Genomic DNA, 17815 nt, shown 5'->3' on the forward strand with positions numbered 1-17815 from the left:
TAAAGCCTTTTTCGATGGGTTATTTTCACAATTTATGATGGCGCAGCAGTCAAAATTGGACAAATTAGCTCATGTATGGGACAAATTCTGGACCTTTGTCATTGAGGGGTGGGTCTTTCGAACCACCCGAATCCCCCTGGCTACGGGCCTAATAATTATTGTATGATGCTTTGCAAAATAACTTGTTTAAATATGCAAATGAGCATCATTTCATTAAATTCGTGCTTATCTGCATACATTTCCAGCAATGAAATCAGATGGTTTAAAATAGTTCAGGTTCAAAGTTGTAATATTTTGGTCACATTTAAAGCTTTTTACAGTGGGAGTCATGTGAATCTCTTTTATCATCCCTTTAAAAAATCTGCATATACAGCCAAAAAAGTAAATATCTTTAAAACTTTTCTTGTAGAATAAACTGTAGCCTATATAATAAGACAAATTATATATGAACACTCAGTAAAAACCTTTCGAATAGTATGAATATATCTATGAAGTGGAGATATAAGTGGAGATATATTAAAATCTACAGATGCAAATTAATAAAGTGGGAGAAAAGAAACACTTAAAGGTGTATTTTAAATGTTTTCTTTACATTAGACTGAAAAAAAAACATTGTGAAAATTCAAAAAGTCCAAAATCTACTTGACAAAAAAATACTGTTTTGCCTGCAAGATCTCTCCTTAAATAAGTAGGTAACCTTTAAGGAAACCTGTATATTTGAGAAACAAGTATGATTTATGCAAATGACCATTGAAAGACCTACATGTTAAACATTATGTGAATACAGGACACAAACTGAATTTATTAGTAACGTATTTCAACAAGGGGTTTCTTTTAGATCAGCAACATTTAATCAAAAAACACTAATGTTTACCCACTGGTTATGAAATAAAACCATCTTTCTTTTAATTTTTTTACACTGCAGTTCTCAAATCCCTGGTTTTAAAACAAAACAACATTCCACATGCTTACAATGATAAAATACACAGTGAAAAAAAATGTATAAGAGGTTATGAATCAAAGCTCGGGGTCAGCTAAAGCCACTGATCCAAACATTGACAGGATTACTCCATAAATGAACATATCCTGCCTAACACTAACACTAACCCAGAGAGCACGATGCAGAGATAGAGGAGCAAATGAGTTTAAAGCTTCAACATATAGTGCTGAAACAAAGCTGATATTCAGAAACATACATTGCAAGCATACATTTAAGGACTGACTTGAATTATAAACGCACCAAAATGTTGCAATGGGTCCTTTTTAACATTCTCTATCGCCCTCTGTTGTTCAGATTTAGTACCCAAAAACTAAAGCTGTTTCTCCGTGAAAATAAAACAAAACAATGCATTTTGTAGTCCATATCAAAGGTTTAATGTGTTCATATATGTCTTATACTCAATATAAAAAAGAAGATATGGTGTTAGCCATGTCAATATGTGTATACAGTACTCGGTCAAGGGTTGCTAACATCAGATATTTTTAATAATTTTGTCTCTTATGGCCACCAAAGCTGCATATATGTGATCAAAAATAGAGCAAAATCAAGAATAATGTGAAATATTACTATAATTTTATTTATTTTTGTTTGACATTAGAATGTTATATATTTATGTCAAGTCAAGGCTGAATTTTTAGTAGCAATTACTTCAGAAATCATCCAAATATGCTCATTTGCTGCTCAAGTAACATGTTTAAAGTAATTACCATCAATTTTGAAAAGAGTTATGTTGCTTTGTTAATTTTTTTTTTTTTGGAGGCCATTATACTTTTTTTAGGATTCTTGCTGAACAGAAAGTTCAAAGGAGCAGCAGCATTTATTTGAAAGAGAAATGTACTGTAACATTTTAAATCCCTTTAAACACGTTTGATCAATTTAATGCATCCTTGGTGGAACAAAAAACTTTGTTTGGGCACATAACATTGTTCAAATTCCCTTTATACAGTGGTCTCAAAGTGTGGTCTGATATGCTAATAAGCAAACAAAACAAAACATTCATGCATTCATTTTCTTTTCGGTTCAGTCCCTTTATTAATATGGGGTCGCCACAGTGGAATGAACCGCCAACTTATCCAGCATATGTTTTACGCAGCGGATGCCCTTCCAGCTGCAACCCATCACTGGGAAACATCCATACACTCTCATTCACACACATACACTATAGTCAATTTATTTCCAAACAGAACTCCAAACAGAAATGCCAACTGACCCAGCCGAAGCTCGAATCAGTGACCTTTTTGCTGTGAGGCGATCGTGCTACCCACTGTGCTCTCATGACACACAAACAAAATAAAAACATAAAATAGGCTGACAACTCTCTTTCTTAGCTAGTAAACAGTCAGTTAGTGTCAGTGAAACATGAAGAAATAAGCAGTTTGGGGGAAAAAATGGGCTTCAATTTTGCCTCAAGAGCAGAAAAGTAAAAAAGGCCACTGAATGAGACTTGAGGTATAAGTTGTTGGCCCGTGATTTGTTTTACAACTCACCAATACTTGAAAACATTTGAGAACCACTGATTTAGTAGGATGGCAATAAGACCTAATAAGTAACTAGGTGTATAAGTGATAAAGATGATGATTCATATTTGAACAGCCATTTAGGGGTGATTGAGAGGATAAACTGATTTCAGGCTTTCAGCATTCATTTACAGTTTCTACTGACAGTTGTTGTAGGCCATGACTTTTGATCGGATATATTCTCTGACGTCTGTAACGTTTTTCTCCAGATCTGTCAGTTCATCCCGTTGCTGCTGCATTTTCAGCTCGTTCTTGTTGAACTTTCTCTCCAATTCTTCAATTTTGGGAAACAAAAAAAAACAGAAAAATTAAAAACGAGCAAAATACAGACTAATAAATTCAAATTGCTCAACATTTAAAGGTATAGTTCCCACAAAAAGGAAAATGTACTCATTATTTTTTACTCTCCCTCAAGTAGTTCATTCATTCGTTCATTCTTTTCGGCTTAGTCCCTTTATTAATCTGGGGTCGCCACAGCGGAATGAACCGCCAACTTATCCAGCATATGTTTTACGCAGCGGATGCCCTTCAAGCTGCAACCCATCACTGGGAAAAAACATTTATGCACACTCATTCACACACATACACTACAGACAATTTTTAGCTTACCCAATTCACCTGTACCACATGTATTTGGACTTGTGGGGGAAACCGGAGCACCCAGAGGAAACCCACGCAAACACAGGGAGAACAAGCAAACTCCACACAGAAATGCCAACTGACACAGCCGAGGCTCGAACCAGTGACCTTCTTGCTGTGAGGTGACAGCGCTACCCACTGTGCCACCCCATCACCCCCTCAAATAGTTAGTGAAGTTTATTTATAAACTAATTTCGAGAGGATCACATGCTTATGATTGAACACAGCTGGTCCAGCATTAGCTAACACATGATTCACCAATCAGCCGATTCCTAAGTCTCCATAAATAATATCCATGTTCCCTACCACAGCCATCTTCGTTTTGAAGAATCCCCCCTTCCACCCCTACTCCTCCTCCCTTCCTAGATGGGTGGCACGGTGGCCCAGTGGTTAGCACTGTTGCCTCACAGCAAGAACGTCACTGGTTCTAGTCCTTCCCAAGCCAGTCAACGTTTCTCTGCTGAGTTTACACGTTCTCCCTGCGCTAACGTGGGTTTCCCCCGGGTCCCACAGTTTCCTTCCACCATCCGAAAACATGCAACTTAAGTTAATTGACTAATCCAAATCAGCACCATAGACGTGCTCCTAGTAAGTAGTCATCTCTTAAGAGCAATCCCTATTTGTTCATTAGCTTCAACAGCAGAGGAGTTTCGAGATATACCTGAGCTCAAACTCCCCTCTCACCCTACAAAGAGAGGGAGCCCCATGCTCGAGGATCTTAAGAGCTCAGTTCTCTCTCCCGGGACAGCATGCCAAACACGCTTTATAATCAATCATCAGCAAAGTGTGAACTCTTAAATAAACCTTTATAAGTTTCTTTATTCTGCTGACCACTAAAGAAGATATTCTGAACTACAGGTTTGTTGAAAACCTGTAACCATTGATTTTCACAGTTGGAAAAACAAATACCATGGGAAGTCAATGGTTACAGGTTTCCAGCTTTCTTCAAAACATCTTCTTTTGTGTGTAACAGAAAAAAACTCAAACAGGCTTAGAACAAGTGAAGAGGGAGTAAAAGAGGAAAGAATTTTCCTTTTTGTGTGAACTATCCTTTTTAACAGCAAAATGAGAACATAAACAATACACAGATGCTTAATGTTCTAATGAGCTATGCATTAAATGTTGTACTTCAGTAACTTTTAAATGCCATTGTGCACATACTTTGAGAGTTTCCATGCCCATGGTGGCCTTCTTCAGCAGATCTTCTGCTTCTTTCTTCATCTCTATGGCTTTCTGATTAACATTGCCTTCTCCTGTCCCTCCAGCCGAGTCCACCTTCTCTTTCAGCTGTTTGTACAGAGTCTCAGCATTTGTCAGCTCCTGTTGATCATAAACATACACATTTACATTCAATTTGAAAATCTGTATGAACTGGAAGTTGCTGCAGAAGTTTATTCCAGATTAATGAGGCATTTCCAACTAAATCTGAATATTGATTAGGGGGCGGGGTTATGTTTTTGTGCTCCTCCACTCATCTTTCGCTAACAGATGGAGGGGCGTGGCTAAGCATATTTTACCAAAGCGGTCAAACTGACATCATCAGTGAAGGACTGCCATAAGAGATAGAAGATAATGGATAGATTTGATAGAGAATTAACTATTTTTTTTCAGTGGATTAACTTGCACTGACAAATTGTTTACCTTAGGACTAACAATGTCCGCTAGCAAAATAAAAAATCATACATTTTGATTTCATACGGACTTTAGCACTGAATCTCTATATTCATTCATTTTATTTTTTATCCAGCATATGTTTTACACAGTGGATGCCCTTCCAGCTGCAACCCATCACTGGGAAACACCCATACACTCTCATTCACACACATACACTATGGACAATTTAGCTTACCCAATTCACCTATACCGCATGTCTTTGAACTTGTGGGGGAAACCAGAGCACAACATGAAACCCACGCCAACACGGAGAGAACATGCAAACTCCACACAGAAATGCCAACTGACCCAGCCGAGGCTCGAACCAGCGACCTTCTTGCCTTCTTGCTGTGAGGCGACAGCGCTACCCACTGCGCCACCCTGAATCAGTGCAGTAAATCTTTAAATGCAAACACACACCTCTTGAAGTCCAGCTGCCTCTCGAGTTGCATTGTCCGACTGGGCTTTGGCTTCTTTGGCCATCTCCCTGTTCTGCTCCGTTTTATTCTTTAATAAATCCACTCCATGTGACAAATTGGCCAAACGCATCATCACATCCATAAGGTTGTTGTCTAAACTTAAGAGTTTGTCATCAACCTGGTCATGAAAGAGAAATAAATGTGATTAGATCAAATTATACACCATTGTTTATCATTTAATCTATCAATCATTTATTTATTTATCTAATGTAATTCTTTGATTTAGCAGGAATGCATTAATCAAATCCAACCAAAGTCATTTATCATATTATTTTATTACAAATGACTATGTATCTATTTATCAGATAATTATAGATGATATTATCACGTCTTTTACTAGTATATTAAGCAGCACACCTGATTTCAACACAGAAAATATTAGGAAATATTTCTTGACCAGGAAATTAGAATGAAAATGATACTAAAATGATTTCATATTAGAATGACTTCTGAAAGGTCATGTGACAGTGAAGACCAGAGTAATGATGATGCTGAAAAATAAAGCTTTGATTTACAAGAAAAAAAATCTTTTTAAAATATATTTTTACAGAAATCATTCTTAAAAATCTTGAATGCTAACTATATTTTAATGTCATAATTCTTGTTCTTAACAAATAAAGCCCTGGTGAATATAGCAGACTTAAAATGATGAAAAAAAATGCTACTTCAAAATTACTAAAACTATTAAAAGAGCAGTGCAGAGACGTTTTTTATACAGTATAGAAAAGTGTAAATGAGGTTTACCATGGCAGTGATGTTCTGGATATTCTTGAGGTTTTCCAGAGCTGTGCTCATCTCCTCTTCTGCTTTCTTTATAGCATTCTGGGAGGTTTCAAGTGCTTCTTTTGTTGTATTGATATTATCACTCACTCCTTCAGCTTGTGTCCTGCGCAAAACACAAAAAACATAAGACTTTCTGCTATTAACATGTTTTTTTATGGACCAAAATGATCATGTTCGCTCATGTTGATGATCATGTTGTCTTTTGAAGCTGTCTAAATGCGTTTGATGATGCAAGCACTTACATTATGAAAGCAATCTAAAGAAATGTGACTTATATACCACCTGTGGAAGTTTTTAAAAGTGAGCAAGCTCAAAACATTTTAGACCCATCTATATTTTGCATTGTGTACTTGTCATGGGTTTGATGAAAACACATCTTACAGGTGCAAATGGCGCCAAAGTGCCATTAAATTAGAATGCATCTTTGAGTCAAATATTGAACAACGTTCTCTCTCACTTACTTTGCATCCTGAGCTTTTTTGAGTAGATCGTTGACTTTGGCCAGTTGTTCTGAGGTGTGATTGAACACTCCCTCTACATTGGTGAGGTTGACGATGCTGCCTTTGATTTGCTCCACTAAGTTGATTATTACAGTCCTGTTGACCGGCAAGGAGATTGCCAGAACCTGCTGGGCCACTTTTTCAATGCTTTCTGGATCTGCTCCCTCCTCTAAATATAACATGAGATTTGGAATTAAAAGTATGTGAACTGTAATGTGAAATGTAAACATCATTGTAAACATAAACAAAATTGAAAACATTTACAGTAAAATTTTCACACTCTTACATTGTTTAAAAGATACTATTTTATAGTATGTTAAAGTATTGTTCCATACACCAAGTGCAGATCAGTGCAGAGAGGTAAGACATGATTTACAATAAATACTGCACTAATCTGATCATTATGTTAAGATATTGATCATAATTTGGAAAAATCTATTGAACAAAATGTTCTTAAACTCGTTATCAAGCATTCGAAAGTTTAGGGTTACTAAGGTTTTCATTTTTTGTAAGGTTTAATAAATTAGTTATATTTTCACAATATTAAGTGGGAGCGGGGACGAAAGTAACGTGGGACAAAAGTAACAAAGCGATTTTCTCAAAGCCCTGACAACATTTGATTTAATGGCTATAATTCAGCATGCAACCCTTGCTGGAGCTGCCAAATACCATGTGAATTTGGGACCATGTCCTGCAGTTAGCTCCAAATTTTTGTTTTTAAGTGCAGAATTTAAATTATAGTAGTGGTTCTTTTTTCCTTACTACAAGTTGTGTTTCACTTTTCATGCATCACACTTATGATCAATATACAGGTTATTTAGTGCAATCACACATCCTTAAGTTTGAAATGTCAGAGTTTTTCAGTTTAACAGTAAATCAGGTTCAAACACTGTAACTCTGATATTTATGTCCCACTGCTAATAGCCATACCTTATTTTTCACTTCCAGTTTGCAGTGTTTGGATTTAGATGTTTTTAAATTTAATGCATATTCCCAATAATAATACAAAATATATAAAAAACAGAAAATTTTAACATATTGCATTGTTGAATTGCTTTTGAAACATTTGATGAAAGCGAAATTTAAAATGAATATGCTGTTTAATTTTATTAGATTTTTTTTTTAGCAAAAATAAAGGACCTAATATGTTTGCAATTAACATTAGATTAGATTAGATTAGATTAGATTAGATTAGATTACATTACATTACATTTAACTTAATTGTCATCATACATGCACAAGTACAGAGCAACGAAATGCAGTTTAGGTCTAATCAGGAGTGCAATAGCAGCAAGTGCAGGATATTTGATAAGTTATAAAGTGCAATTATAGAAAATCTATGGGTAATATTTACAGATGGATGTACTATGAACATTATATACAGGTTGTATAAGCTATGAACAGAGATTAACAATAGATGAATATATGTACAGGTTGCTATTAATAACAAGGTCATAGTCAGATACAGTATATTTAAAATAAACAAGATTAGGCCAGTAAATCTATAGCAAATATTGTTGTGTTACTTTTGACCCACCCATGTGTGACTTTTGTCCCTGCCTATGGAGTCAAAAGTAACAATGTGCAACTTTTGTTTAAAGTGAAGTTATATTGGAGTTGTTCAACATTGATACAAAAAAACACCTGATTTTGATAGACCACTGTTGTGAGTTTGTAACCACAGCAAAAATATATTTGTAATAAAAACTTTATCTTTTAAAATGAGTTTTTTTAAACTCAATTTAACCACAATATTAATTCATAATATAATTACAATATTACTGTTTTTAGACGCTACCACTTTGATGAGCACAACCCCAAACGTTTGAAAGCTAGTTTATTTAAATACTTTTTTTGTTAACAAACAGCTCTGTTTCATCATGCTTTTATAGACAATCTGCAAAATAAATCCTTTAATTTTACAGAAAATCAACAACAAACAACATGAGGGTGAGCACATTTTCTCTCTAACCTCATCTCTCACCAACACAAAAACAATATATTAACAATCTACTGACCATTCAGAAAGTCTTTAATCTTCTGGATGAAGTTTTTGAGCATGTTGTTGGACTTCTCAAACATGTCCTTCTTGTTCTGGGCTTTATCAAGAGTTTCTTTGGCTTGTGTCTTCACAGTTTGAGTGAGCGTAGCGATGTCTCGTAGCTGAGAAACAATCAAAGATAATTTCAGGCTCTTTCACAAGCAGGCACACACTGCACATGTTCAACCGGACACACTTTTACCTTCTTAGCCATGGTTTGCAGCTCCTCACTGACTGCGGTCAGGTTCTTATGGACCTCGTCAGCATTGTTCAAAGCCTTCACTGAAGCGCCAACCGTTCCATTACATCCTCTACCTCCACACTTCAGCACACCATCACTGCCACGACATCCCGCTCCTCCACAGGGGCTCTCTTCACAGCTACCATTCACATTGGCATTGCCGTGGCCACCGCAGACCTGAAATGTGAAGTTATGAGTTTTTCTATCAATATTAATTCTCTTAAATGGCTAGTTCACACAAAAATGAAAATTACAGTATGTACATTTTTCTGAATCTTTCCTCAGATAGTCTGAAGAATGTTGGAAACCAGCAGCCATTGACACCCAAACTAACTTTCATTTTGGGGAGAACTATCCCTTTAACCCAGTTTATTGTTCATTAACATATCTGTCAGTCACTTTTCAGCTTGGCCAATTGTGAGAATTTTGGGGCGTGGCTACTGTAGAAGTTGTTTGGCTGATGTGGGACTATCACTGATGCATTAAAAGAAACACAACATGAAGACTTGCCAAAAAAATCTATAGAATGTAAAACCAGGATAAAAAAATTGTAGCACTTTTTTTTTCAAATTAGAAGAAAGTTAGAAAATGTTTGGGTTTCAATCGAGACACAACTTCTTCTAAACATGTAGGTCAACCTCAAGTTTTATCCACAAGCTACTTTCCATATGAACTGTAAAATAATGTACATTTGACAATAATTGTACATGAAATAGGACAGTGAGCTTAAATACACAATATGTAGAATTTCATCATTCAAATATCCAAAAAACACTACAACAGTGCTATATAATTTGCTGACTTTTGTATTTACATTTTAACAAATGTTTCAAAAAATGTTCAAATAGAATTGAATTCCTTTAGGATGTAAGATGACAACTCTCATGATTCCACGTTTAGTCACCCAGCAAACAATTTTGTGTTTAATTGATGTCTAATAGACATCTAAACGCAGACAGCTAGGCTAAAACAAGGCTAAACTTGAGCTGTCAGTGAAAAACTAATAGACATCTACGAATAGCCCAAAACTAGACTAGTCGTCAAATAGAGAGATTAGATTTTATATGTGAAGTCATTGGTTTCTATTCAGTTGATGACTAGTCTAGTTTTGGGCTATTCTAAGACGTCTATTAGATTTTCACTAGCTATGTTTACATCCAAAAATACGCATTAACTTTATGCGCAAAACTGGATTATCACATAAAAGACGTGCGAATAAAGCAGCGCTTCCATCCAACGAGTCCAAGCAAACAAAATCATCACTTCCTGACTGTCTAGCACCAAATATCAACAGTAAAAACGGAATTTGCTGCGAATAGAGAAGCTGTGTGAATCTTTTCTTAATTAAATAAATGACTTGTGCCTCAGAGGGCAATCCTGACACGCAGTGAATGCGCGGTGGCATTTGAAGTGTGAGACACGGAACACAGACGCTCTTGATTCTGGAGGTAATTCATAATATAAGAACACCAATACTGAAATGGTTAAAGTGTTTTAGAATGACCAAAACAACATTTCAGATGTTTTACAGTGTGCTCAGCCAGCTGGTTTGTCCATTCACACACAAAATCTCTTATTACAAAATCACATGACCTTTTTTAATGCACATACTGGAATTTGTTCGATAAAAGTGTTTCCATCATAGTTTATGCACATCTTTTCTTATCGAATAAAAAATGTATGCGCATCTTGGCATTTCACACAACCGTTTTTTATGCGCATATCCAAAATGCTCATAAAATAGGCGGATGGAAACGTAGCTACTGAAAGATGACTATGTTAAGACGTTTATTAGACATCTATTAGACATCTTTTAAAGACAGAAAATGCTTGCTAGGCACTGTCATCAAACTACTCTTTTGTTTACTGTGAAAATGAGCCCTCTTGTGGTGATACTGTGCCTTTAAGTAGTAGTTACAAAAGTTGTCTGAAAACATGCTTTATTTTTTGTCTTTCAAATAAGTGACGCTAGTAGTGCCGAAACTACTTTCTTAAACTAAATTCTTCACTTTTAAATCATGACATAAACAAGAATGTGTCCCTTGCTGTCAAGTTTTACCCAAAGTCTCTACCTTGGTGCTAAGGTGATGGACCTTTCGGTTGATCTCATGAGCTTTTTCTTCCAGTTCAGACAGGGATTTATTGTTTGCTGTGGCTGTACGCAGGAGGCTGTCCTTCTTGTCTTTCAACAGGGCTTCGGTACGGTTACGTGTGTCCTGAGACTGTTCCACAGGACTCTGGGGTCCATATACGGAGGCATTACAGCGCTGCTCTGAATTCAGGGATCTCTGGTAGTACTTCAGCACATTCGCAAATTGCTCTGTAAAAGGGAAACAGCAAAAACATCAACCTCATTTCAATGTTTATTATGAAAATGATGGTGTGAATGAAAATATAATCAAGTCATCAGTATGTAATCTGCAGGTAAATTCCTGCTAAGCTGAATCAAATAATTTTTTTACTTATCTAAACTTACATCGTCCAAAACTGACTAAAACATTATTGGAAATTTCAATTAAAAGTAACATGAAAACATTTATTGTCATGATTTTTTGTCATATAATTTTTACGGTGTAGATGTGTAATCTATAGAAATTTTCCACTTTTGACCAAGTTCATGCATTGATTTTTTGCAACTTGGTTGTATGGTCACACTTTACAATAAAGTTTATTAGTTAATGTTCATTAACGCATTTACTAACATGAACAAACAATGAACAATACATTTACTACAGTATTTGTTTATGTTAGTAAACGCTAGTTAATGAAAATAGAGTTGTTCATTGTTAGTTCATGTTAACTCACTGTGCATTAACTAATGTTAACAAGCAGAATGCAATAATGTTAATATGTTATTAATATGTTATTATGTTATAGTTATTATGTTAATAATGCATTAGTAAATGTTAAATTATGATTAATAAATGCTGTACAAGTGTTGTTCATGATTAGTTCATGTTAGTAAATGCATTAACTAATGAATCTTATTGTAAAGTGTTACCGATTGTATTTTGTAAAACTGATCAAGTCATTTTATATATTAATAATTTGTTTACTATCAGGCTTAGGTACAAAAATATGAAAACAAGAAATTATGCAAATGCAAATAACATTTCTATAATGTCAAGTTTAGCAGCACTATCTCTTTCCTTACACAACATGGTGCTTTTTAAATGCATTTTTACTTTGCTAATTTTACATTTTTAAATGAAACGGCACAAAAAAATGAAATAAAAAGTAATAGTGCAATTTTTTTTAATAATGGTTCATTTGACTTTAATAAAGAACTAACTGGAGGTTAAAAATGTTTCTTTTTTATTATTATTTTTATTGGGCTTTTCTCAACATTAAAACAAGACATCTAAACATCTGAACATCACATTAAAACAAAATGACTTCCGGACAAGTTTAAAATGTTAGTTGCAACCCATACATTGTTTATTTAAAAATAATACCCAAATATGTGACATTAACGGTGATGTTATATCATTACAGACAACCAGATCGCTGAAAAACAAACTAAGCTTAATAATATGTTCTCTGATTAAAAAAAAACATATTTTCTTTGGTTAGTTTTGATTTTGTGTTTCAAAACTAATACTTCTTAATGTTAAATAATATTTTACCTGCCAGTCCAGCAGTCAGGTAGTTCTCCAGCTCTCTGCTCAGCTGGTGAAGCGTATTGTTCAGATCTTTCAGTTCTTTCTCCAGGGCAGTTAGGTTCCTTTTCAGATCATTGTTATGGTCTGTGGTCACATTCAGATCCCGTATCACACCCATCAGACGTCCATCAGTCAATGCGATCTCCGCTCTGAAAATAAGACCATATAGATGGAGAAAAACTTAAATTACTCTCATTTAACATGCAAAGAAGTTCCAACTGTGGATTAATAAAATGCTTTTGCTGCATAATACATGGTTTATATTGAATTACTAGAATAATAATCTAACCGTTGTTAATGTAAATGTCCTGACATAACTCAAAATTAAAAAAAACAAACTGGTTTATGTAATTGTGAACAAAATCAAGCTAAAATGAATTTGTTTGGTGTTCAGCAAAGTTTGAAACACATTTTATGCATGGTACAATATATCAGCTCCCATATTAGTACTGGCAGATAAATGATTATTTTAAGATGTTTTTGTTATTGACATGACAAACAAATTATAGCCATATATAACTGATAAATTATGGATTATCTCTGTGTATTATTCTTAATGTCACAGTCTACAGTGATCTAGCCCATGCGGATTGCTGGAGAATTACAAATCTGCCAGCAAAAAACAACAACATCCAGTCATGCACCACTCACACACCTGGCCTAGATCCTGTCTGACTGCAAACAATCACAGCTGAAGCCATTCATGAACTGATTAGACTCACATATATACAGCTCACTCTCACACCCTCATTGCTGAGTCTTGTTTTACTGTTTGTGAACATTACAACGCGGTTTCCTTGCTTTGCCTTCCGTGTTTTTGACCGTTGCTTTGTTTTGTTTGTTTTACCACTAGTGCTGGGCCGTTATTGGCGTTAACGTGCTGCGTTAACTCTAGACTCTTGTCGCGCGATAAATAAAAATCTTTAATAAAATAAAAATCGTTAATCTATTCTCAAAGTTGGGTTGGGAGCTGGGTCTATTCTACGCAAGCTATGATGACTTTCACCTTGATATTTTAGCGCGGATGTATACCTGAGCGGTAAGCCGTCTGACAAAAATTGCCCTTCTGAATTAAATCAGCAGGATACCTGACTTTAACTGCAGTTCGGCAGTTTCACTTTAACTCATGAACATTTCATTCCTGCCGTCGTGACAAACTGGTGTATTAGACGCAAATAAGGAGCAAGGACTGGTGAGAGTGTTATAGATTGTAATAACGGTCGCCAAACGTAAAACGCATTTCGCAGTGTGTGTGTGTGTGTGTGTGCATGTTTGTTCGTGTGTTTTGTGTGTGGTCCTTTACTGACAGCCGCCTGTGTCTTGGATCTTGTCGGAAAATATGGCGAAAAGTCCTACATGACGGTAATAGTTTGATTGCAGTGTTTACTTCAGTTATGCCACTAATATGTGCACTCCACATGTCTTAATTCCATTTCTGTTTAGCTCAGTAATGACTTTAGTCACATTAAGGTAATCAAAAATCTCTGTTTACATGGTAGACTCTTAATCAGAGTATTGTTTTACTCATATTAAAATCGTATAAAAGTATTGTTGCCCAAGTAAACATACTCAATCTTTCACACACCGTCAGGGCTCTGTAAACTTGGCATTGAGAAGCAGCATTTTCTGTAGGTACGTACATCAAAAGCAAGTATGAAATCGCTGTTTTGAGCTTATGTAGGCCTACAGTTCAACATTCATGTTTAACTGAATAAACTGGTAGTAAACACAAATACATCTTAATGAACATAATTTATTTTCATCACCAATCATCAAAGTAAAACAGTTTCTTAAGCAGTTTGTGATGCATTTTGGAAAAAGGAGATGAGCCTCTGGTCTAATGCTCCACCTGGCTCGAGAAACCTGTTCTCAAAGATTTATTATTTGGGTAGCACACATATTCTAATTTAGAAATTAATCTAGATTAATCTATATTAAAAAAAATAATCTATGCCCACCTATATTTACCACATACATTATATAGAAAGTTAATATTTGTTTATTTACTTTTACTGTCTATTGCATAACTTCAATTCGACATAGTTTAGATTTTTATTGTTATTATTTTTGTTATTGTTGTTGTACTATCCGCTTGTCAAGTGTCACGTCAAGCAAAGCGGCTTCAGGATCCAAGTGTTATGTCAAACTATGGGAAGACTCATCAAATGTCAATAATAAATGTTTACAAAGTGCTGTAATACTTTCAAAAATCACGATCACAATATATATATATATATATATATATATATATATATATATATATATATATATATATATATATATATGTCTATAATATATATATATATGTATATATGTCTAATATCCGATGGCCAGAAAGTGATTTATTTTTTTATATATTCTTAAGATTTGGTATTTGATGCAGCAAGTCCAGAGACTGATGTGTACACTGATTTCATATAAAATTAATTTTAATGTGTTATAGGACTAAAAAGTCATGCACAAATTTTTTCTCAATTCAAATGAGTAGCGGTTTGGACCCGGAAACAGTATTCAAGTCACCGATACGTCATGCCTTAACAAGCGGATACAGTTGTTCCAAACAAAGTTGCATTTTTTTGCTGTTGAACACAAAAGAATCTGTTTTGAAGAATGTTGAAAACCAGTAGCCAATGACTTCCAAACTATTTTTTTACTATGGATATCAATGACTAAAGTTTTGCAACATTCTTCAAAATATCTCCTTTTGTGTTCTACAGAAAAAGAAACTCATAAAGGTTTGAAATCACCAAGGGTGAGTAAATGCTGAGTAAATTGTCATGCTCAGATGAACTATCCCTTCAAGATTTTAAAATAAAATATTAGAAAGCTTAGAAATATCAATAGAAATATTATTTTAATCAGCATATATATATATATATATATATATATATATATATATATATATATATATATATATACAGTATATGATATCAGCTTCCAATTATAAAGAATTGTCTGTATCTGTCAAATTTTTCATATCAATGCATATTCAGATATTCATCTACATATGTCTCTTTTGGTGGTATTTGCAGTATACTACTGTATACTACTAATTATAATAAGCAAAGACCAAAAAAATCTTTCCTATAATTAAACTGAACATTTACAAACGATACAGACAATTCAATATGTTAATCTTAGTGCCCAGAATTGACAATGTCTTCAATCTTTACCTCAAGTCATCAACAGTTTGGCTGATTAAGTTAAAGGCTCCTTCTCTGTCTCCATTCTGGATCAGCTCTTGAGCCTGTGCCAGCTTCTTCTCCAGTTCAAGTATGCGCTTGTCGCTGACTCCAGGCACCTCACCCTTCTCCAGAATCATTGCAATGATATCCCTGAAGTGGGTCAGATCTCGGCTGACCTTGCACACCGCATCGTCCCACAGCTGGAAGCAGGGGTGGCAGGGAACACATTTGGGGAAGTTTCCGGTAAAGCCGCGTGCACACTCGTCACAGCGCTGTCCTGAAGCTCCGTCCTTACACACACACGCGCCTGTTGTGCGGTCACACTGAGTCGTCTCAGAGCCCAGAGGATGGCAGTTACACTCTGATCAGAGAAAGATGAAGGATTAATTATCATGTAACGGAGATGAGTTACAGTTACAGTAGTTACAGTTACAATTTGAGTTACAGTTGAAGTCAGAATTATTAGCCCCCTTTGAATTTTTTTTTCTTTTTTTTATATTTATCAAATGATGTTTAACAGAGCAAGGAAATTTTCACAGTTTGTCTAATAATGTTTTTTTAGCAAAGATAGTGTCATGATTACCAGCGATCTCTAACCACCAGAGGTCGCTGGTAAGATCTCACTTTCACATGGACTACATCTTATGAACTACACACACACACCTGCTCCAAGTCTCCACTGATTGGACTCCCACAGCTGATGCTGCTTCTGGACTAATCACACACACTACTTTAGCAGCACACACACTCACTTCCTTGCAGAGTCTTGTTTACCTGTAAAGTGACAATTCAACGCGGTTTCCTTAGTCTCGTTTCTCCGTGTTTTGACCCTTGCCAAGTTTGTCTGTTTGTCCATGTTCACTGCCTGGCTTCCGACCTCTCGCCTGTTATAGTGACTACGATTCTGGATTTGCCTTTATCCATCTGTTTGCACCTGTGTTGACCCTCGCTTGCCTGACTACCGAATAAACCTGCACTTGGATCCTAACGTTGTCTCTGTAACAGGCGAGAGGTCGGAAGGCAGGCAGTGAACATGGACAAACAGACAAACTTGGCAAGGGTCAAAACACGGCGAAACAAGACTAAGGAAAACGCGTTGAATTGTCACTTTACAGGTAAGCAAGGAAGTGAGTGTGTGTGCTGCTAAAGTAGTGTGTGTGATTAGTCCAGAAGCAGCATCAGCTGTGGGAGTCCAATCAGTGGAGACTTGGAGCAGGTGTGTGTGTGTGGAATTTGTAGTTCATAAGATGTAGTCCATGTGAAAGTGAGTTCTTACCAGCGACCTCTGGTGGTTAGAGATCGCTGGTAATCATGACAGATAGAATAAATCGGTTATTAGAAATGAGTTAATAAAACTATTATGTTTAGAAATGTGTTGACATTTTTTTTCTCTCCATTAAACAGAAATTGGGGGAAAAATAAACAGGGGGGCTAATAATTCAGGGGGGTTATTAATTTTGACTTCAACTGTAGATGTGTTTGTGCAATATTTACCTTCACATTGCACTCTAGGATCACCCCAGTGGAACGCCTCACACTCATTGCACTGTCGTCCCCCAAAACCTGGCTGACAGTGACACTGGCCGCTGAACTGCACATATGAAGATAGACAGAAAAAGAAGCAGAGCAGAGATTAACAGTATATTGTAAGTAACTGCAAAACAAATAAATAAAATAAATACAAATAAATATAAAAAAGTTTAAATAAATTAATAAATTCAATAAATAAACTACATACATTTCAATAAACAAATTTTGATCTTTAGGAAAACATTAATCACGCCATAATAAACAGAATTCAGTATATATTAACTTAATACAATATATAATATATTAATATATTAACTTATTTTAAATCTAAAATGTCCAGTACAACTGTTATTTTTGCTTAAATAATTTCGAAATGTCTCTTTTCTCACCAAAACTGCATTTATTTGATGAAAAACAATATATAAAAATTTCTTTATTGTTTTTTTTACATTTAAATACAATGACTTACAAATTTCGACCTACAAACATTTACACAACAATTGACAATAAAAGATACCATATACAAACAATAATAATAATAGTTGACAAATAGTCAATAATAATAAAAAGAAAAGAAAATACAAA

The 17815-nt window shown here is 35.1% G+C and overlaps 1 protein-coding gene across 1 annotated transcript in view; it reads right to left on the reverse strand.

The window, feature by feature from the left end:
* Positions 1-1350: 1350 nt before the first annotated feature.
* lamb2l (laminin, beta 2-like) overlaps positions 1351-17815 on the reverse strand; it is a 79636-nt gene continuing 63171 nt past the window's right edge. Inside the window, exons 25-36 of the mRNA XM_056448767.1 lie at positions 17195-17291; positions 15689-16061; positions 12480-12664; positions 10926-11173; positions 8815-9030; positions 8590-8734; positions 6533-6740; positions 6033-6174; positions 5230-5406; positions 4318-4476; position 3949; positions 1351-2791 (exon numbers count right to left, since the gene is read on the reverse strand). Coding sequence (XP_056304742.1) covers positions 2655-2791; position 3949; positions 4318-4476; positions 5230-5406; positions 6033-6174; positions 6533-6740; positions 8590-8734; positions 8815-9030; positions 10926-11173; positions 12480-12664; positions 15689-16061; positions 17195-17291 — 2088 coding nt within the window. The 3' untranslated portion in view covers positions 1351-2654. The remainder of the gene's footprint in view (positions 2792-3948; positions 3950-4317; positions 4477-5229; positions 5407-6032; positions 6175-6532; positions 6741-8589; positions 8735-8814; positions 9031-10925; positions 11174-12479; positions 12665-15688; positions 16062-17194; positions 17292-17815) is intronic.

The sequence above is a fragment of the Danio aesculapii genome, chromosome 23, assembly GCF_903798145.1.
Source record: "Danio aesculapii chromosome 23, fDanAes4.1, whole genome shotgun sequence".
In the NCBI taxonomy this organism is placed as follows: Eukaryota; Metazoa; Chordata; class Actinopteri; order Cypriniformes; family Danionidae; genus Danio; species Danio aesculapii.